This window comes from Bombina bombina, chromosome 2, assembly GCF_027579735.1.
Source record: "Bombina bombina isolate aBomBom1 chromosome 2, aBomBom1.pri, whole genome shotgun sequence".
In the NCBI taxonomy this organism is placed as follows: Eukaryota; Metazoa; Chordata; class Amphibia; order Anura; family Bombinatoridae; genus Bombina; species Bombina bombina.
In genome coordinates, this window is record NC_069500.1 from 757,355,502 (window position 1) to 757,378,665 (window position 23,164).

General features: G+C 41.4%; 1 protein-coding gene across 1 annotated transcript in view; it reads left to right on the forward strand.

The window, feature by feature from the left end:
* FCHO1 (FCH and mu domain containing endocytic adaptor 1) overlaps positions 1–23,164 on the forward strand; it is an 802,768-nt gene that overhangs the window by 776,803 nt on the left and 2,801 nt on the right. The window contains exon 30 of the mRNA XM_053702869.1: positions 15,150–15,315. Coding sequence (XP_053558844.1) covers positions 15,150–15,315 — 166 coding nt within the window. The remainder of the gene's footprint in view (positions 1–15,149; positions 15,316–23,164) is intronic.

Consider the following 23,164-nt stretch of genomic DNA (forward strand, 5'->3'; position numbering starts at 1 on the left):
GTTTAACGGAAATCTTTAGTTGCTTGTAAGTAGAACTTTAAAGCACGAACCACATCAAGATTGTGTAACAGACGTTCCTTCTTTGATGAAGGATTAGGACACAGAGAAGGAACAACAATCTCTTGATTGATATTCTTATTAGAAACAACCTTAGGAAGAAACCCAGGTTTGGTACGCAAAACCACCTTATCTGCATGGAAAACAAGGTAAGGGGAATCACATTGTAAAGCAGATAGCTCAGAAACTCTTCGAGCCGAAGAGATATCTACTAAAAACAAAACTTTCCAAGATAGAAGCTTAATATCTATGGAATGCATAGGTTCAAACGGAATCCCTTGAAGAACTTTAATGACTAAGTTTAGGCTCCAAGGCGGAGCAACAGGCTTAATTCTGACCAAAGCCTGACTAAATGCTTGAACGTCTGGGACATCTGCCAGACGTTTGTTTAGTAGAATAGACAAAGCAGATATTTGCCCTTTCAGGGAACTAGCTGATAATCCCTTCTCCAAACCTTCTTGGAGAAAAGACAATATTCTAGGAATCCTAATCTTACTCCACGAGTAACCTTTGGATTCACACCAATAAAGATATTTGCGTCAAATCTTATGATAGATCTTCCTGGTGACAGGCTTTCTAGCCTGAATCAGGGTATTAGTGACCGACTCAGAGAAACCGCACTTTGATAGAATCAGGCGTTCAATCTCCAAGCAGTCAGACGCAGAGAAATTAGATTTGGATGCATGAACGGATCTTGGATTAGAAGGTCCCGCCTCATTGGCAGAGTCCACGGTGGAACCAAGGACATGTCCACTAGGTCTGCATACCAAGTCCTGCGTGGCCACGCAGGTGCTATCAGAATCACCAAAGCTCTCTCCTGCTTGATTTCTGGCAACCAGACGTGGTAGGGAGAGGAAACGGTGGAAATACATAGGCCAGATTGAAGGACCAAGGCACTGCTAGAGCATCTATCAGTACCGCCTTGGGATCCCGGGACCTGGACCCGTAACGAGGAAGTTTGGCATTCTGGTGTGCCCCATAGTTGAATCAGTTGAGCAAATACCTCCGGATGGAGTTCCCACTCCCCCGGATGAAAAGTCTGACGACTTAGAAAATCCGCCTCCCAGTTCTCTACTCCTGGGATGTGGATTGCTGAGAGATGGCAAGAGTGATCCTCTGCCCATTGGATTATTTTGGTTACCTCCATCATCGCTAGAGAACTCCTTGTTCCTCCTTGATGATTGATATAAGCTACAGTCGTGATGTTGTCCGAATGAAACCTGATGAATTTGGCTGCAGCAAGCTGAGGCCACGCTTGAAGCGCATTGAATATCGCTCTCAGTTCTAGAATGTTTATTGGAAGAAGAGATTCCTCCTGAGACCATAAGCCCTGTGCTTTCAGGGAGTTCCAGACTGCACCCCAGCCTAGAAGGCTGGCATCTGTCGTTACAATGAGCCACTCTGGTCTGCGGAAGTACATTCCCTGAGACAGGTGGTCCTGAGACAACCACCAGAGAAGAGAATCTCTGGTCTCCTTGTCCAGATGCAGTTGAGGAGATAAATCTGCATAATCCCCATTCCACTGTTTGAGCATGCATAGTTGCAGTGGTCTGAGGTGTAGGCGGGCAAAAGGAACTATGTCCATTGCCACTACCATGAGTCCGATTACCTCCATACACTGAGCCATTGATGGCGAGGAATGGAATGAAGAGCTCGGCAAGTGGTTAAGAGTTTTGATTTTCTGACCTCCGTCAGAAATATTTTAATTTCTACTGAATCTATCAGAGTCCCTAGAAAGGAAACTCTTGTAAGAGGGAAGAGAGAACTCTTTTTTATGTTCATCATCCACCCGTGAGATCTCAGAAAAGCCAACACTATGTCCGTGTGAGACTTGGCTAGCTGGAAAGTCGATGCCTGAATTAAGATGTCGTCTAGATAAGGCGCCACTGCTATGCCCCGTGGTCGTAGAACCGCCAGAAGGGACTCTAGCACCTTTGTGAAAATTCTGGGAGCCGTGGCCAACCCGAAGGGAAGGGCCACAAACTGGTAATGCCTGTTTAGAAAGGCGAATCTGAGAAATTGATGATGATTTCTGTGAATAGGGATGTGTAGATACTCATCCTTTAAGTCCACGGTAGTCATATATTGACCCTCCTGGATCAGAGGTACAATAGTCCGAATAGTCTCCATCTTGAATGATGGAACTTTGAGGAACTTGTTTAGAATTTTGAGATCCAAGATTGGTCTGAAAGTTCCTTTTTTTTTGGGAACCACAAGCAGGTTTGTGTAAAACCCTAGCCCTGTTCCTCTTTTGGGACTGAGCGGATCACCACCATGGTATGTAGGTCTTCTACACAGCGTAAGATAGCCTCTCTCTTTGTCTGGTTTACAGACAATCGAGAAATGTGAAATCTCCCCCTAGGAAGGGAGTCTTTGAATTACAGAAGATATCCCTGGGACACAATCTCTAAAGCCCAGGGATCGTGAACATCTCTTGCCCAAGCCTGAGCGAAGAGAGAGAGTCTGCCCCCTACTAGATCCGGTCCCGGATCGGGGGCTACCCCTTCATGCTGTCTTAGAGGCAGCTGCAGGCTTCTTGGCCTGTTTACCCTTGTTCCAAGCCTGGTTAGGTCTCCAGACTGACTTGGATTGGGCAAAATTCCCCCTCTTGCTTTGCAGCAGAGGAAGCTGAAGTGGGACCAATCTTAAAGTTCCGAAAGGAACGAAAATTATTTTGTTTGGTCCTCATCTTATTTGATCTATCCTGAGGGAGGGCATGACCTTTCCCTCCAGTGATGTCTGAAATAATCTCTTTCAGTTCAGGCCCGAATAGGGTCTTCCTTTGAAAGGGATGTTCAAAAGTCTAGATTTAGATGACACATCAGCAGACCAGGACTTAAGCCATAACGCCCTGCGTGCTAAAATGGCAAAACCTGAATTCTTTGCCGCTATCTTAGCCAGTTGAAATGCGGCATCTGTAATAAAAGAATTAGCCAACTTAAGGGCCTTAATTCTGTCCATAATCTCCTCTAATGGAGTCTCCATCTGAAGAGCCTCTTCTAGAGCCTAAAACCAGAAAGCAGCTGCAGTAGCTACAGGAACAATGCACGCAATAGGTTGGAGAGAAAAACCCTGATGAACAAAAAATTTCTTCAGGAGACGCTCTAATTTTTATCCATAGGATCTTTGAAAGCACAACTGTCTTCGATAGGTATAGTTGTACGCTTAGACAGAATAGAAATAGCTCCCTCCACCTTAGGAACTGTCTGCCACGAGTCCCGCATGGTGTCAGATATGGGGAAACATTTTCTTAAAAACAGGAGGGGGGAGTGAACGGAATACCTGGTCTATCCCACTCCTTAGTAATAATATTCACAATCCTCTTAGGGGACTGGAAAAACATCAGTGTAAACAGGAACCGCTAAGTATTTATCCATTTTACATAATTTCTCTGGGACCACTATAGGGTCCACAATCATCTAGAGTCGCTAATACCTCCCTGAGCAATAAGCTAAGGTTTTCAAGCCTTAAATTTTAAGGCCGTCATATCAGAATCTGTCTGAGGAAGTGTCTTTCCTGAATCAGAAATTTTCTCCCTCAGATAACAAATCCCTCACCCCTACTTCAGAGCATTGTGAGGGCATATCACATACCGCTACTAAAGCGTCAGACGGCTCAGCATTTTTCCTTAACCCAGAGCTGTCCCGCTTTCCTTGTAAACCAGGCAGTTTGGATAAAACCTCTGTGAGGCTTGTATTCATAACTGTGGCCATCTCTTGTAAAGTAAATGAATTTGACGCACTAGAGGTACTTGGCGTCACTTGTGCGGGCGTTACTGGTTGTGACACTTGGGGAGAGCTAGATGGCGAACCCTCATTTACTTCTGACTGAGAATCATCTATTGCTCTATTTTTAAGTGCTAATATATCTTCTTTATAGTTTATATACATATCAGTACAATTGGGACACATTCTAAGAGCGGGTTCCACAATGGCTTCCAAACATATTGAACAAGGATTTTCCTTGGTGTCAGACTTGTTAAACAGGCTAGTAATGTAACAAGCAAGCTTGGAAAACACTGTAATCAAAGTAAATAACACTTAGAAATAAAACGGTACTGTGCCTTTAAGAGAAAAAAAGCTGCACAAATTCTGCAAAACAGTGTAAAAAAGCAGTAAACTTAACAAAATTTTTACAGTAGCATCATAAAGCCTTAGTAACTTTGCACAGGTATGCAAATAAACAATTAACCCCTTAATGGCAAAAACGGATTGAAAAAACATCAAAACCGGTAAAAAGGACTTTCAGCACCTTGCCACAGCTCTACTGTGGCGCCTACCTGCCCTTCAGAACGATTTGTGGGGAAAAAAACTTCTTTACAGCCCTCAAACACAGCAGGAACCTCTGAAGAAGCAGTTAGATGTCTCTAAGGAAAGGAAACTGTGCAACTGAGGCGCGAAAATAGCCCCCTCCCACCTCACTCGATGTTTTGAGGCCTATCAGAAAAACACCAGAGTGTCTCTTAATTAACCATGTGGGTTAAAAAAACCAAAAACAAGCCACAATGACCCCTTTAGTCCCTTCAAAAAAAGCGTTATAATTGCATCATTTACTGAATAAACAAAAACGTTTTTTCCTAACAGTGTCACCAGTAACTAATGAGCCCTTCATGCAAGCTGAAATTCCTATCCAAGTGTCCTGAATACAGCTTACCCTTCCCTCATGGGGAATATTGCCAGCCTTTTCTAGAATTAACACAGTCTGTCCTAGAAAATATATAGTCTGAACATACCTCATATGCAGCTTAGCATGCAAACCGTTCCCCCAACTGAAGTTTTCCTGTACTCTTCAGCCCTTGTGAGAACAGCAGTGGATCTTAGTTACAAAGTGCTAAGATCATCATCCTCCTTGCAAAAATCTTCATCCCTTTTCTGCCAGAGAGTAAATAGGACACACCAGTACCATTTAAAATAAACTTTTGCTTGAGAAATAAAAAAAACTAAAATGTTTGTCACCACACTCGCTCTGCCCTTCCTAGTACTTAGAGTAGGCAAAGAGAATGACTGGGGGTGGAGCTAAGGGAGGAGCTATATAGACAGCTCTGCTGTGGGTGCTCTCTTTGCCACTTCCTGTAGGGAAGGAGAATATCCCACAAGTAAGGATGAATCCGTGGACTCGATACATCTTACAAGAGAAATAAGGAACAAAAACCTAATCCTTCCCCCAAGGAATCTGTTTCCAATTGGAAGCCTTCCTCAAATTGGAATAAATCCAAGCCTTTTAAGAAACCTGTCAGGGTTTTTTCCCTGTTGTTTGCCATGTGCTGCTGGCAGCCATTTTACTCACCTCTCTTCCTGACTATGGTGCATTGTGGGGGATGCTGCTCATTTCCTACACTTCCTTTTATGGCCAGACTGGTGTGCATCATCCATGTGAGATAGGATGCAGTCTCAGAATTGTGATGTTATCACTTATTATTTAAAGGGCTTCTGTTCAGTATGCTTTGCCTTTGCGTTGTCTCAGACCTGTTTGTGAGAGTTCCTGTGTATTAGCTGGCTGCCTGTCGTTCTTCCTGGTTCCTGATCCCTGGCTTGTTCCTGACTCTGCTGTTTTCCTTGTTCACGATTACGGCTCGTCTGACTATTCGCTTTGGCTCCTGACTCAGCTTGTCTGACTACCAGCTCTGGTTTTGACTCCTGGCTTGTTATTTGACTTGTGGACTTTTTATTATTTTTTGCTATTAATAAAGATGTGATTATTTTTGCACTTCTCGTCTCAGTCTGATTCCTGGCACCCTGACACTGTGATCACAACAGATGCGAGTCTTTCAGGTTGGGGAGCTGTCTGGGGATCTCTAACAGCCCAAGGGGTTTTGGAAATCTCAAGAGGCGAGATTACCAATCATGTGCAATTCTCAGAGCTCTTCAGTTTTGGCCTTTGTTGAAGAGAGAACCGTTCATTTGTTTTCAGATAGACAATATCACAATGGTGGCATTATGTCAATCAGGGGTGGACTCACAGTCCCCAAGCTATGAAAGAAGTATCTCGGATACTTGTTTGGGCGGAATCCACTCTGTCTAATTTCCTGCGGTTCATATCCCAGGGTTTAGACAATTGGGAGGCGGATTATCTCAGCCCTCAGACTTTAACATCCAGGGGAGTGGTCTCTCCATCCAGATGTGTTTTCTCTGATTGTTCAGATGTTGGGGGTCTTCCAGAAATAGATCTGATGGCGTCTCATCTAAACAAGAAACTTCCCAGATACCTGTCCCAGGGTCCAGGGGATTCTCAGGCACTGGACACTTCCTTGGTGTTATCAACCTGCTTATATTTTTCCGCCTCTAGTTCTCCTTCCAAGAGTGATCTCCAATAACATCATGGAACAATAATTTGTGTTGCTGGTGGGCTCCACATGGCCCCACAGTTTTTGGTAGGCAGATCTTGTTCGGGATGTCCAGTTGCCAACCTTGGCCACTTTCCGTTAAGGCCGGACCTACTGTCTCAAGGTCCGTTTTTTCCATCAGGATCTCAAATCATTAAATTTGAAGGTATGAAATTGAACGCTTAGTACTAAGTCATAGAGTTTCTCTGACTCAGTGATTAATACTATGTTACAAGCTCGTAAATCTGTTTTCTAGGAAGATTTATTATTGAGTTTTGGAAGACTTACATTTCATGGTGTTCTTCTCATAAATTCTCTTGGCATTCTTTAGAATTCCTAGAATTTTACAGTTTCTCTCCAGGATGGATTGGATAGGGGTTTGTCTGCAAGTTCCTTGAAGGGACAAATCTCTGCTCTTTCTGTTTTTATTTCACAGAAAGATTGCTAATATTCCCTGATAGTCACTGTTTTGTACAGGCTTTAGTTCGTATTAAGCCTGTCATTAAATCAATTCTCCTCTTTGGATCTTAATGTGGTTTTGAAGGTGTTACAGGCTCCTCCTTTTGAGCCTATGCATTCTTTGGATATTCAAACTACTTTTCTTGGAAAGTGTTGTTCCTTTGGGCTATCTCTTCTGCTAGAAGAGTTCTGAGCTTATCTGCTCTTTCTTGTGAATCTCCTTTTCTGATTTTTCATCAGGATAAGGCGGGTTTGCGTACTTCATTGAATTTTTACCTAAGTTGTGAATTCTAACAACATTAGGTAGAGAAATTTGTTGTCCCTGTCTTGTGTCCTAATCCTAAGAATCCTTTGAAAGATCTTTTACATTCTTTTTGTGACAAAGGGAACCTCTATAATATATATAGGAATATAAATGAACTGGGGGAGGGGGCTGTGTATGCGACAGAGGGAACCTCTATAAAATATATCTGTATATAAGGATTTGTGAAGGTGACTGTGTGTGTGACAGAGGGACCTCTACATAGTCTGACCATATTGCCACTTTAAAAAAGGAACTATATGAAAAATACATATGTCAGGGTTGTATACAAAACATTTATTTAAACAGCCCTGACATATGTATTTTTCATGTCCTTTTCTAAAGCGGCAATATAGTCACCCTACCTCTACAATATATTATCTGTATTTAAGGATCTGGGGAGGGGGCTGTCTGTGAGACACAGGGAACCTCTCTATAATATTATATATCTGTATATAAGGATCTTGGTAGGGGGCTGCGTGTGTGACAGAGGGGACCTCTCTATAAAATTATATATCTGTATATAAGGTACTGGAGAGGGGGGCTGTGTGTGAGGCAGGGGGAACCTCTATAATATTATATATCTGTATATAAGGTACTGGAGAGGGGGCTGTGTGTGAGGCAGGGGGGAACCTCTATAATATTATATATCTGTATATAAGGTACTGGAGGAGGGGGGCTGTGTGTGAGACAGGGGGAACCTCTATAATATTATATATCTGTATATAAGGTACTGGAGAGGGGGCTGTGTGTGAGGCAGGGGGAACCTCTATAATATTATATATCTGTATATAAGGTACTGGAGAGGGGGCTGTGTGTGAGGCAGGGGGAACCTCTATAATATTAGTATATCTGTATATAAGGTACTGGAGAGGGGGCTGTGTGGTGAGGCAGGGGAACCTCTATAAAATTATATATCTGTATATAAGGTACTGGAGAGGGGGCTGTGGTGTGAGGCATAGGGAACCTCTACATTGTGTTTAATTTTTATTCATTAGGTTTGGCGGACATTAGACCTCTCTATAGTACTGTATATCTCTACATGAGATGCTATAGGAGGGGAGCCAGCAATGGTTTCTACTGGGAGCTAGCTGAACATGTTGGGTGAGTAGTCCATTGCTGCTCCTGAACATACCAAGTATCTTTTCACAAATGATAGAAGTGAATTAAGCAACTTAGATAATAGAAGTAAATTGTAATGAATGGTGTTTAAAATTGTATGTTCAATCTGAATCATTAAAGGGACAGTAAAGTCATAATTCGCATTCATGATTTTAGACTGAGCATAACATTTTAAACACTTTCCAATTTACTTCTATTTATTTTTTTTTATTTTATTTATTTATTTTTTGAGGGGTTAAAAATAAGTAAGACAAGCAAGTTATTGCACAGAATGTCAAACCACACACAAAATTGACAAATACAAAGTCAAAAAAATAACACCATCAATAATACAAATGTTTGCTTGAAAATATGCAGACGTATTACACAATGAACCTCAGTTTTTAATAGGAAGTGTCCTCTTAAAGCATGGTATTATATAAAGTAAAATTATTTCCCCCAGAGAACTAATGAAGTCTCTCTTGGGCCTCCTGGACTACATCATATACATAATGGGGGACTTTGAAGAGTCACACTCTTGGACCTAAATTCCATTTCTTGATATATAAGGTCTAGATACTGTAGAGATAAAATGATGTGGAGGATCATCTTTTATTACATTTTCAAAGTAAACAATTGGGTGGATGTTTATATCAAAACTTAAGTGCAAGGAGCTTAGGGGTGGGAAAGTATAGTATGTAGGTACACTTAGATGAGGTCCTCTAACGTTAGCTGACAAGTCCCAGACCGTATGGATATTGTATAGTAAGTGGCTAAGAATAACAACTTATAAACAGGTATCATTATCTATATGAGCGTTAAAAGCTGAGGAAATAAGGGTGAGAATTAGGTAAGCATTAAGCATATCACATATGGGCAATGGTAATTATAAGAAATAAAGTGTGGTGCGCTGCCTCGGCCGCAGACAGCACCCCAATAAATTGAACTAAATGAAACCAGCCCCATAAAAATTAATGTTCATAATGCTTAAAAATTACAGTGTTATAATCTGTATATGTTAGCTCAGGAATTATACTTGGGCTACTACATATCCTCCCATATGCTCATATAGACTCAGAGTAAATATATATTTTATATAAAATAGTATAAATATCCAGGAACTGCTAGGTACTGTTAGTAGACATAACTGAGAATGATAGGTTTGTAGCTACTAAAGTATTACAGAGTTGTTTACATGGCAAACTGTGTTAACCTAACAAAAACGAACAGTTATAAAAAGCCTAACAAATAATATTATTACGCATGAAATAGGCAATGTTCTCATTACAGTCCAATATAGGAATACTCAGCCAGAGCTGAATGAACATATGCTAGTATGCTTAGTTAAATCTAATCGATTGCAATGGGACTTAGAAGGATAATTACATCGTAAGGGAATCTTCATTGCAATGGCACAGCAATAATTTGCAGCCTTATTATAGAATAGGCTCAGTGAGATTTACATATATATAGATTAACGAGAGCATAACAAGTAACTGGCTTGAGAATAGTCAGTGGGAGTCGCTATGTGGCATGAAACATTCAAACACCCAAAAGTCGATAAACAATATTCTCAAATAAAATAAAGAAGTACAACACTATAAACAAAAAACAGCCATCTTCCTCAAACTAATAAGGAGCTTATACTAACATTTCTATATCATGGCCTGCTTGATTGACAAAGTCCCGTATTAGTACCCGTAAGTCCCCTTGGCCTCCAACATTTCCGGACCTGGTACCCATATGTAGGGCTATAGCTAATCCTCAGCCCACTCCATGTCGGTCTGTGAGAAAGGTAGTCACTCGTATGTGGGGCCCTAAATACCTGAAGTGTTCAGCCCGCCATTTAAGGGCTCGTGAATGTCCACCTGCATGCAAGTCCCGGCTTCCCCGAGCCACCAGAGGCTCTCTGCTTGTTTTCCCCTCAGCTCCGGACACAATCAAGGGTGAGTATTATCAGCGGGAGCCAGCAGAAGTTCTCAGAATCTACCGATCTGACACCAGACCCTGTCTGCTTCTTAGTGTCGCCAAGATCTGCGGCTTGGGGGTACTTTGAAACGGTAGCCACCACTTTTAAGGCTTACGACCTCCTCTCTCAATCTCCTATAGTCATCTTCAACCATCGGCTCGAGAGTCGATGACCTGCACATCAGGAGACCAGGCTTCTGTAGCGATAAGACCCTCATCTGACTGGTTCCTTCGTGGTTCCCCTGGGCAGGCCTTGTCCGCTTGTCTAATAGAATCAGATATCCTCACGCCGTTCCAGGTAGGTAAGCAAGGTGCATTGTCACAATTAGTTTCAGCCGGTGGGGCTGCTGTGGTTACAGGTGTGAATAGAAGTCTAGTAATCTCTGCTTCCAGGTTCCGGTAGTGGTCTTCAATGAGCTGCACCATCTTTTTTTCCCACGCGTCCAGGGCCTCCATTATCAGGCCGATAGCTACTCCTCGTACACGCTGATATGGAAGTTACAAGTTAAATGTCCACACGGGTGATTCTCCACTCTAGTATAGTGAGTAGTCTATTTTAAGACTGTTATACCCCGGGATACGGGGGGGGGGGGTGTTAGTCTTGTAGAAAGGCCGCCGCCTAAAAACTCAACGGGCCAGATTTGGATCCCATAGGTCATACGCTTAGCAATTGTAGTAAAAATCAATGCTTCTGTACTCCATCTAATTAAAGATAAGAGAGCTGTCAATAAATATAGCAGAGTCCTTTGCATAAATCGGCAGAATATGCACATCGCTTTAGGAGCTCCTAATGTTGCGGACTGTCCATGGCCACTGCCTGGCCACTCCCTTACTTCTATTATTTAATTTGCTTCCTTCTGTTGTTATCCTTTGCTAAAAGGTTTATCTAGGAAAGCTCAGGGAGCAGCAAAGAACCTAGGTGCTAGCTGCTGATTGGTGGCTGCATATATATACTGCTTATCATTGGCTCACCCATGTGTTAAGTTAAAAAAACAGTAGTGCATTGCTGCTACTTCAACAAATGTATACCAAGAGAATAAAACAGATTTAATAATAGAAGTAAACTGGAAAGTTGTTTAAAATTGTTTCTGCCTTAATCATGAAAGAAAATGTTTTGGGTTTCATGTCCCTTTAAAGTTTAATTTTGATTTCTTTCATGTAATTGGCAAGAGTCCATGAGCTAGTGACGTATGGGATATACATTCCTACCAGGAGGGGCAAAGTTTCCCAAACCTCAAAATGCCTATAAATACACCCCCCCCCACCACCACCACACCCACAATTCAGTTTTACAAACTTTGCCTCCTATGGAGGTGGTGAAGTAAGTTTGTGTTAAGATTTCTACGTTGATATGCGCTTCTCAGCATTGTTGAAGCCCGATTCCTCTCAGAGTACAACAAATGTCAGAGGGACGTGAAGGGAGTATCACTTATTGAATACGATGATTTCCCTAACGGGGGTCTATTTCATAGGTTCTCTGTTATCGGTCGTAGAGATTCATCTCCTACCTCCCTTTTCAGATCGACGATATACTCTCAATTTACCATTACCTCTACTGATAACTGTTTTAGTACTGGTTTGGCTATCTGCTATCTCATCTAAACAAGAAACTTCCCAGATACCTGTCCAGGTCCAGGGATGTTCAGGCGGAAGCAGTGGATGCGCTGAACACTTCCTTGGTGTTATCAACCTGCTTATATCTTCCCGCCTCTAGTTCTCCTTCCAAGAGTGATCTCCAAAATCATCATGGAACAATAATTTGTGTTGCTGGTGGCTCCAGCATGGCCACACAGGTTTTGGTATGTGGGATCTGGTTCGGATGTCCATTTGCCAGCCTTGGCCCACTTCCGTTAAGGCCGGACCTACTGTTTCAAGGTTCGTTTTTCCATCAGGATCTCAAATCATTAAATTTGAAGGGTATGGAAATTGAACGCTTAGTACTAAGTCATAGAGGTTTCTCTGACTCAGTGATAAATACTATGTTACAAGCTCGTAAATCTGTCTCCAGAAAGATTTATTACTGAGTCTGGAAGACTTACATTTCTTGGTGTTCTTCTCATAAATTCTCTTGGCATTCTTTTAGAATTCCTAGAATTTTACAGTTTCTTCAGGATGGTTTGGATAAGGGTTTGTCTGCAAGGTTCCTTGAAGGGACAAATCTCTGCTCTTTCTTTTTATTTCACAGAAAGATTGCTATACTTCCTGATATTCACTGTTTTGTACAGGCTTTTAGTTCGTATTAAGCCTGTCATTAAATCAATTTCTCCTCCTTGGAGTCTTAATTTGGTTTTAAAGGCTTTACAGGCTCCTCCATTTGAGCCTATGCATTCTTTGGGCATTAAACTACTTTCTTGGAAAGTGTTGTTCCTTTTGGCTATCTCTTCTGCTAGAAGAGTTTTCTGAGCTATCTGCTCTTTCTTGTGAGTCTCCCTTTTCTGATCTTTCATCAGGATAAGGCAGTTTTGCGGACCTTCTTTTCAATTTTCACCTAAGGTGGTGAATTCTAACAACATTAGTAAGAGAATTGTTGTCCCTTCCTTGTGTCCTAATCCTAAGAATTCTTTGGAAAGATCCTTACATTCTTTGGATGTGGTAAGAGCTTTGAAATATTATGTGGAAGCTACTAAAGATTTCAGGAAGACTTCCAGTCTATTTGTTTTATTTTCTGGTCCTAGGAAAGGTCAGAAGGTTTCTGCTATTTCCTTGGCTTCTTGGTTGAAACTTTTGATTCATCAAGCTTATTTGGAGTCGGGTCAGGCCCGCCTCAGAGAATTACAGCTCATTCTACTAGATCAGTCTCTACTTCGTGGGCCTTTAAGAATGAAGCTTCAGTTGATCAGATTTGGAAAGCGGCAACTTGGTCCTCTTTGCATACATTTACTAAATTCTACCATTTTGATGTATTTGCTTCTTCAGAAAGCAGTTTTGGTAGAAAAGTTCTTCAGGCAGCTGTTTCAGTTTGATTCTTCTGCTTTTGATTTTTTTTTTCTTTCATTTATGAGAATAAATTTATTTTTTTGGGTTGTGGATTATTTTTTTTTCAGCGGAAAATGGCTGTTTTTTATTTTTATCCCTCCCTCTCTAGGGACTCTTGCGTGGAGTTCCACATCTTGGGTATTGCTATCCCATACGTCACTAGCTCATGGACTCTTGCCAATTACATGAAAGAAACATAATTTATGTAAGAACTTACCTGATAAATTCATTTCTTTCATATTGGCAAGAGTCCATGAGGCCCACCCTTTTTTGTGGTGGTTATGATTTTTTTTTGTATAAAGCACAATTATTTCCAAATTTCTTTTGTTGATGCTTTTTACCTCCTTTCTTTATCACCCCTTTGCTTAGCTATTCGTTAAACTGAATTGGTGGGTGTGGTGAGGGGTGTATTTATAGACATTTTGAGGTTTGGGAAACTTTGCCCCTCCTGGTAGGATTGTATATCCCATACGTCACTAGCTCATGGACTCTTGCCAATATGAAAGAAATGAATTTATCAGGTAAGTTCTTACATAAATTATGTTTTTACGCTCCTTTAAAATTGATTTCCTCTAAACCTACCCTGGTTTCAGTTAAAATAGAGATAGCTTTATCTTTATTTAGTATAGGACGCATACTTATAGGGTCATGCATCTCTTATTTAAAGGAAATATACAAATACAAATTAATGATTTTACCTGTTTAGCTGCCAGTAACAAATTATTTTACCCCCTTGTCTGCCCCTCATTACTTTCTGCTCCATACTGTAGTGTATATAGGCATCAGGATTTTTTTTTTTCTTGGCATAAGCACTCGCTAATTTACAATATTTGGTTCCTATCAAATATTTAAGGAAGAAATTGTCTCTTTATATGGGAATTAAAAACATGGTGGGGGGGCATATGAGGTTGGAGGGGCAGAGGAGGTAGGTAGGTGGAGCAAAGAGGGGGGTGGGGGGCCCTGCCACACTTTTGCCTGTGGGCCCTGGTTGGTCTCAGTCTGTTCCTGGCCATAGCATTAGCTACCCCAGGCTATGTGAGCCTACATTGTAGTATCCCATGTAATAGCTGGTGGACCATGGAAGGTGTAATGCATTTACCTGTCAGCACCTTCCTTGCCGTATTTACCACGTCTACAGGAGACTGCATCCATTAGTAGGGACCATCTAAGCCAGTGCAAGCACAGCATCAATAACCTCATAAACAGCAGCACACTGTAAATCAGGGGATAAGAAGATAAATCCCCATTTTACCTGGGAGGTCAGTGGCATCTCTCACTACCTTTCTCCTGTCATCCCTCTTTCCTTTGTAGGCACTCTGAGGGGGCAATTTGGTCTGATATTGGTTAGAAAACCTCTAACAGCAATGTGTTGATCACAGCACTTCAGACGTTGACCTGATCATATGGAGGCAAATTAAAAACCTTGGGGCCGATTTATCATGTCCGCCGCACATCGGCCAAGCTGTTGGCATTTATGATTGCACAAGAATTTCTCGTGAAATGCTTGTGCAGTGCCGCCCCCTGCACATTTGCAGGCAATCGGCCTCTAGCAGGATTTTGTCAATCAACCCGATCATATCCAATCGGGCTGATTGCTGTCCCGCCGCCTCAATGGTGGCGGACGAGTTAAGGACCACTGCTTCTTAACTTCTGTTTGCGGCGAGCCCGACGATGCATACAGGGCTTGATAAATCGTCCCCCATTGTGTCTATGGTGTGGGAGGAGATAATAGTATGGAAACTCCAAGCTTTGGAGTGTGGGTTGGTTTGCCTTCTCCTGGTGGCCAGGGACAGAATAGCCCACATTTAATGATCTTGTGGACTCTCACCATCTATTAAGGGAAATCACATTATGCTGAACTTAATTTTAATTTCATAATGTTATTCTCATAGAGACTTTTGTTTACATTTATGTATGTATATGTGAATATATATAAATATTATTAATACCTTTTCTCTGTTGTAGGGTTGTGGACGACTATGTGCTAAATGGCAGACACATCGTGGGCCTAGCAGACCGTTACCAGCTGCAGCACAGTTTACTTGTGAAGGACGCATTTTGTCTGGAGTAGATATAGAACTAGTGGGCTCTGGATACAGAATGTCACTGGTTAAGAAAAGATTTGCTTCTGGTGAGTAGTGATGCTTCAATTTATCATTAAGATGTACACTGACTTGTAGCTGCAACAAAAGGCAATATAGACTTTAGTAAATATGTTTTTGTTTTTGCTATTACTACTACACTGTAACAGTATTAAGGTCTTTTTCTTCCTAGAATAGGGAGAGTCCACGGCTTCATTCCTTACTGTTGGGAAATACAACACCTGGCCACCAGAAGGAGGCAAAGACACCCCAGCCAAAAGGCTTAAATATCCCTCACACTTCCTCATTACCCCAGTCATTCTTTGCCTTTTGTCACGTTGGGAGGTGGCAGAGAAGTGTCAGAAGATTTGGAGAGTCCTGAAAAAGGGTATCTGCACTTCGAGATAGGACTGGAGTTTTAAGTAGTCATGTCAACCTCTAAGTGAGAGAATTGATAAAAGTTAGTCTGGTCATGCAGGTATTTTTTTTTCTGCGAAACCATCCAGACTACTACTAACTGCTCGTAAGCAATCAGTTTTGACGAGTTTCACTGCTTGCTTTCCTCTCACTCAAGTCCATGTCAGGAGCGCTGCTATAAGACTGTCACACTTGAGATGCTGTGTTCTGTTCCACAGATATAACAGCCTCACAGTGGGGGCTCCGTTATACCTTGATAGGACCCAGGGTTAATATCCTCTCAAGGAGGTTTATTGAACAGTTGGGGTTAATTAATCAGTGTATAAATTAGTTACATGCTGCTTTGTGTGATTTTGTTTCCTAGGCTTATAGACTGTGTGCTTTTGGCTGGAACAAACAGGTTTCACTTTTGAGTTTCACTTTAATTTTTGCTCCTATTACTTGCTGTATTTGGGTCTATGTTCATTTCCTCCATTCCGGCTGAGACTTGAACCTGAGGAGAGTGTTTTCCTCTTTTAACTGTCTGGGCCACTCAATTATGTTCCACATGCCTTAACAACATGATAAAGTCTAAGAAGGGAGACAAGCCTGCTAAGGCTCTTAGTCCCTCTGAACCGTCAACCTCTCAGGACTCGGCGTCCCGGGAGATTACAACCCTTGCTACATTATCCACTCCACATGCAGTTCCTCGTAGGAACTAAGGAGGATGGTGCTATCTATACGCTTGCTAAACTTACTACTATACCTCTTGAGGATAGTTCTTCGTCCAGAGAGCAGATGGATGAGAAAATGGAAACCTTTCTGAGAAAGATTTTACAACATATGGGAATTTTGTTTCAACCGGCTGCTGCAGTTGCAGCGGTTGCCGGATTGGCTACCTACTGGTGCAACTCTTGGTCGGAACTCATTGAGGTGGAGTCTCCCCTCAAGGATATTCAAGACAGAATTAAAGCTGTGAAAATTGCTAGTTCTTTTACCTGTGATGCCATCATGCAAATTATTCGCCTAAATGCAAAGGCCTCTGGCTTTGTGGACCTAGCTCGCCGGGCGCTCTGGTTGAAGTCTTGGTCTGCGGATATGACTAAGTCCAGACTCCTTTCTCTTCCCTTCAAGGGAAAGATTTTATTTGGTCCAGGCCTGTACTCCATTATTTCTACGGTTACCAGAGGCAAGGGTGCCTTCCTACTGCAAGATAAGAAGAACAAGTCTAAGGAAAGACAATCTTCTAATTTTCGTTCTGACAAATCCCAACGACAACTATCAAGCCGGCTCAGTCCTGGAATAAATATAAGCAGACTAAGAAGCCTGCCGAAAACAAATTGGCATGAAGTGGTGACCCCTGATCCAGGATCAGATCGTGTAGGGGCAGGCTGTCTTTTTTTCAAATACCTGGTTCAAGGACGTACAAGATCTGTGGGTCCTGGAGGTGGTATCTCAGGGATACAAGATAGGCTTCAAATCTCATCCACCAAGGGGCAGATTCCTTCTCTCGAATCTGTCTACCAGACTAGAAAAGAGGGATGCCTTTCTAGGGTGCGTTCGGGATCTATCCTCCTTAGGAGGAGTTGTCCCGTTGCCTATTGAAGTAAGAGGTTTGGGATTTTATTCAAACCTTTTCGTGGTCCCAAAGAAGGAGGGAACTTTCCACCCAATTCTGGACCTAAAGTACTTAAACAAATTTCTCAGTGTCCCTTCAGTAATCCTGATTGCTCCATCGTGGCCGCGAAGGACGTGGTTTGCGGATCTAGTGGGGATGCCCTCCTTTGTGGAAGTTACCTTGTCGCAGAGACCTGCTGATACAAGGTCCATTTGTTCATCAAAATCTAGATTCTCTGAGGCTGACTGTGTGGAGATTGAATGCTTAGTCTTAGCCAAGAGAGGTTTCTCTGAGAGTGTCTTTGATACTCTTATTCAAGCTTTTAAACCAGTTACTCGGCGTATCAACCACAAGGTGTGGAGGACCTACTTTTCTTTCATGTAATTGGCAAGAGTCCGTGAGCTAGTGACATATGGGATATACAATCCTACCAGGAGGGGCAAAGTTTCCCAAACCTCAAAATGCCTATAAATACACCCCTCACCACACCCACAATTCAGTTTTACAAACTTTGCCTCCTATGGAGGTGGTGAAGTAAGTTTGTGCTAAGATTTCTACGTTGATATGCGCTTCTCAGCATTGTTGAAGCCTGATTCCTCTCAGAGTACAGCGAATGTCAGAGGGACGTGAAGGGAGTATCACTTATTTGAATACGATGATTTCCCTAACGGGGGTCTATTTCATAGGTTCTCTGTTATCGGTCGTAGAGATTCATCTCCTACCTCCCTTTTCAGATCGAAGATATACTCTCAATTTACCATTACCTCTACTAATAACTGTTTAAGTACTGGTTTGGCTATCTGCTATGTGTGGATGGGTGTCTTTGGGTAAGTATGTTTTTATTACTTAAGACACTCTCAGCTATGGTTTGGCACTTTATGCAGTTATATAAAGTTCTAAATATATGTATTGTACTTATATTTGCCATGAGTCAGGTTCATGTATTTCCTTCTGCAGACTGTCAGTTTCATATTTGGGAATGTAAACACTTTAAGAAATTTATTTCTTACCTGGGGTTTAGTCTTTTTTTCAATCTGACTACTTTTTGCAATTGCGGGTGTTAGGCCCGCGGGTGCGTCAAATGCTAGACTTTATTGCATCATTTTTGGCGCAAACTTTTTTTGGCGAGAAAAAATACGTTTATGACGCAACTTCGTCATTTCCGGCGTCATACGTGACGCCGAGACCTTTTCACACGGCGGCGTCATTAGTGACGCAAGTGTGTCATTTCCGGTCATTTTTGGCGCCAAAAAAGTTTACGTTACGTTGTGCATCATACTTGGCGCCAAATTTTTTTCATTATTTCAATACCCCATTCATGTTTTGCCTCCTGCTTTCTTCTCTATCAAGAGGCCTATGCTTTTGCATTTTTTTCCCATTCCTGAAACTGTCATTTAAGGAAATAGATAATTTTGCTTTATATGTTGTTTTTTTCTTTTACATTGAGCAAGATGTCCCAATCCGATCCGGTCTCTGAAGTTTCTGCTGGAACATTGCTGCCTGACATCGGTTCTACCAAAGCTAAGTGCATTTGTTGTAAAATTGTAGAAATTATTCCACCGAATGTCATTTGTAATAGTTGTCATGATAAACTTTTACATGCAGATAGTGTTTCTATCAGTAATAGTACATTGCCAGTTGCAGTTCCTTCAACTTCTAATGTGCATGATATACCTGTAAATTTTAAAGAATTTGTTTCTGAATCTATTATGAAGGCTTTTGTCTGCATTATCCACCTTCTAATAAACGTAAAAGGTCTTTTAAAACTTTCTCATTTAGCTGATGAAATTTTCAAATGACCAACAACATAATAATTCATCCTCTTCTGATGAGGATCTATGTGAAACAGAAGATCCTTCCTCAGATATTGACACTGACAAATCTACTTATTTATTTAAAATAGAGTATATGCGTTCTTTATTAAAAGAAGTGTTAATTACTTTGGATCTTGAGGTAACCAGTCCCTATTGACGTTCAGTCTAATAAACGTTTAAAATGCTGTTTTTAAACCTCCTGTGGTTTCCCCCAGGTGTTTTTCCCATTCCTGAGGCTATTTCTGATATGATTTCTAGGGAATGGAATAAGCCAGGTACTTCCTTTATTCCTTCTTCAAGGTTTAAGAGATTGTATCCTTTACCAGCAAAATCTATAGAGTTTTGGGAAAAGATCCCCAAAGTTGATTGGGCTATTTCTACTCTTGCTAAACGTACCACTATTCCTATGGAAGATAGCACTTCCTTTAAGGATCCTTTAGATAGGAAGCTTGAATCCTATCTAAGGAAGGCCTATTTATATTCAGGTCATTTTCTCAGACCTGCTATTTCTTTGGGTGATGTTGCGGCTGCATCAACTTTCTGGTTGGAAAATTTAGCGCAACATGGATTGGATTCGGACATATCTAGCATTGTTCGCTTACTGCAACATGTTAATCATTTTATTTGTGATACCATTTTTTATCAAAATTGATGTTAGATCCATGTCTTTAGCTGTATTAGCTAGAAGAGCTTTGTGGCTTAAATCTTGGAATGCTGATATGACATCTAAATCTAGATTACTATCTCTTTCTTTCCAAGGTAATAATTTATTTGGTTCTCAGTTGGATTCTATTATTTCAACTATCACTGGAGGAAAAGGAGTTTTTTTGCCTCAGGATAAAAAACCTAAGGGTAAATCTAAGGCTTCTAACCGTTTTCATTCCTTTCGTCAGAATAAGGAACAAAAACTCAATCCTCCTCCCAAGGAATCTGCTTCCAGTTGGAAGCCTTCCTCAAATTGGAATAAATCCAAGCCATTTAGGAAACCAAAGTCTGCCCCTAAGTCCGCATGAAGGTGCGGCCCTCATTCCAGCTCAGCTGGTAGGGGGCAGATTAAGATTTTTCAAGGATTTTTGGATAAAATCTGTCCAAAATCATTGGATTCACAGCATTGTCTCTCAAGGGTATCGAATAGGATTCAAAGTAAGACCTCCTGTGAGAAGATTTTTTCTCTCACACATTCCTGTAAATCCAGTAAAAGCTCAGGCTTTTCTGAAGTGTGTTTCAGACCTGGAGTCTTCAGGGGTAATCATGCCAGTTCCTCCTCAGGAACAAGGTTTGGGGTTTTATTCAAACCTATTCATTGTACCAAAAAAAGAAAATTTGTTCAGACCAGTTCTGGATCTGAAAATTTTGAATCGTTATGTAAGAGTACCAACTTTCAAGATGGTGACTATAAGGACTATTCTGCCTTTTGTTCAGCAAGGACATTATATGTCCACAATAAACTTGCAGGATGCATACCTTCATATTCCGATTCATCCAGAACACTATCAGTTTCTGAGATTATCTTTTCTAGACAAGCATTACCAATTTGTTGCTCTTCCATTCGGCCTAGCAACAGCTCCAAGAATCTTTTCAAAGGTTCTGGGTGCCCTACTATCTGTAATCAGAGAACAGGGTATTGCGGTGTTTCCTTATTTGGACGATATCTTGGTACTAGCTCAGTCTTTACATACTGCAGAATCTCACAACGAATCAACTAGTGTTGTTTCTTCGGAAACATGGTTGGAGGATCAATTTACCAAAAAGTTTCTTGATTCCTCAGACAAGGGTCACCTTTTTAGGCTTCCAGATAGATTCAGTGTCCATGACTCTGTCTCTAACAGACAAGAGACGTTTAAAATTAGTCGCAGCATGTCGGCTCCTTCAGTCTGTCATTCCCTTCAGTGGCTATGTGCATGGAAGATTTAGGTCTCATGACTGCAGCATCGGACGCAATCCCCTTTGCTTGTTTTCACATGAGACCTCTACAGCTTTGTATGCTGAATCAATGGTGCAGGGATTATACAAAGATATCACAATTAATATCCTTGAATCCCAATGTACGACACTCTCTGACATGGTGGATAGATCACCATCGTTTGGTTCAAGGGGCTTCTTTTGTTCGCCCAACCTTGACTGTGATCACAACAGATGCGAGTCTTTCAGGTTGGGGAGCTGTTTGGGGGTCTCTGACAGCACAAGGGGTTTGGAAATCTCAAGAGGCGAGATTACCAATAAATATTTTAGAACTTCGTGCAATTCTCAGGGCTCTTCAGTTCTGGCCTCTGCTAAAGAGAGAACCGTTCATTTGTTTTCAGACAGACAATATCACAACTGTGGCTTATGTTAATCATCAGGGTGGGACTCACAGTCCCCAAGCTATGAAAGAAGTATCTCGGATACTTGCCTGTGCGGAATCCAGCTCCTGTCTAATCTCTGCGGTACATATCCCAGGTGTAGACAATTGGGAGGCGGATTATCTCAGCCGCCAGACTTTACATCCAGGGGAGTGGTCTCTCCATCCAGATGTATTTTCTCAGATTGTTCAGATGTGGGGGCTTCCAGAGATAGATCTCATGGCCTCTCATCTAAACAAGAAACTTCCCAGATACCTGTCCAGGTCCAGGGATGTTCAGGCGGAAGCAGTGGATGCGCTGACACTTCCTTGGTGTTATCAACCTGCTTACATCTTCCCACCTCTAGTTCTCCTTCCAAGAGTGATTTCCAAAATAATCATGGAACAGTCTTTTGTGTTGCTGGTGGCTCCAGCATGTCCACACAGGTTTTGGTATGCGGATCTGGTTCGGATGTCCAGTTGCCCGCCTTGGCCACTTCCGTTACGGCCGGACCTACTATCTCAAGGTCCGTTTTTCCATCAGGATCTCAAATCATTAAATTTGAAGGTATGGAAATTGAACGCTTTGTTCTAAGTCATAGAGGTTTCTCTGATTCAGTAATTAATACTATGTTACAAGCTCGTAAATCTGTCTCTAGAAAGATTTATTATAGAGTTTGGAAGACTTACATTTCATGGTGTTCTTCTCATAAATTCTCCTGGCATTCTTTAGAATTCCTAGAATGTTGCAGTTTCTTCAGGATGGTTTGGATAAGGGTTTGTCTGCAAGTTCCTTGAAAGGACAAATCTCCGCTCTTTCTGTTTTATTTCACAGAAAGATTGCTATACTTCCTGATATACACTGTTTTGTACAGGCTTTAGTTCGTATTAAGCCTGTCATTAAGTCAATTTCTCCTCCTTGGAGTCTTAATTTGGTTCTGAGGGCTTTACAGGCTCCTCCATTTGAACCTATGCATTCTTTGGACATTAAACTACTTTCTTGGAAAGTGTTGTTCCTTTTGGCTATCTCTTCTGCTAGAAGAGTTTCTGAGCTATCTGCTCTTTCTTGTGAGTCTCCTTTTCTGATTTTTCATCAGGATAAGGCAGTTTTGCGGACTTCTTTTCAATTTTTACCTAAGGTTGTGAATTCTAACAACATTAGTAGAGAAATTGTTGTCCCTTCTTTATGTCCTAATCCTAAGAATTCTCTGGAGAGATCCTTACATTCTTTGGATGTGGTAAGAGCTTTGAAATATTATGTGGAAGCTACTAAAAATTTCAGGAACACTTCTAGTCTATTTGTTTTATTTTCTGGTCCTAGGAAAGGTCAGAAAGCTTCTGCTATTTCTTTGGCTTCTTGGTTGAAACTTTTGATTCATCAAGCTTATTTGGAGTCGGGTCAAACCCCGCCTCAGAGAATTACAGCTCATTCTACTAGATCAGTCTCCACTTCATGGGCTTTTAAGAATGAAGCTTCAGTCGATCAGATTTGCAAAGCAGCCACTTGGTCCTCTTTGCATACATTTACTAAATTCTACCATTTTGATGTATTTGCTTCTTCGAAAGCAGTTTTTGGTAGAAAAGTTCTTCAGGCAGCTATTTCAGTTTGATTCTTCTGCTTTTGATTTAAGTTTTTTTCTTTCAAAAGTGAAAATAACTTATTTTTTGGGTTGTGGATTATTTTTTCAGCGGAATATGGCTGTTTTTATTTTATTCCCTCCCTCTCTAGTGACTCCTGAGTGGAAGACTCC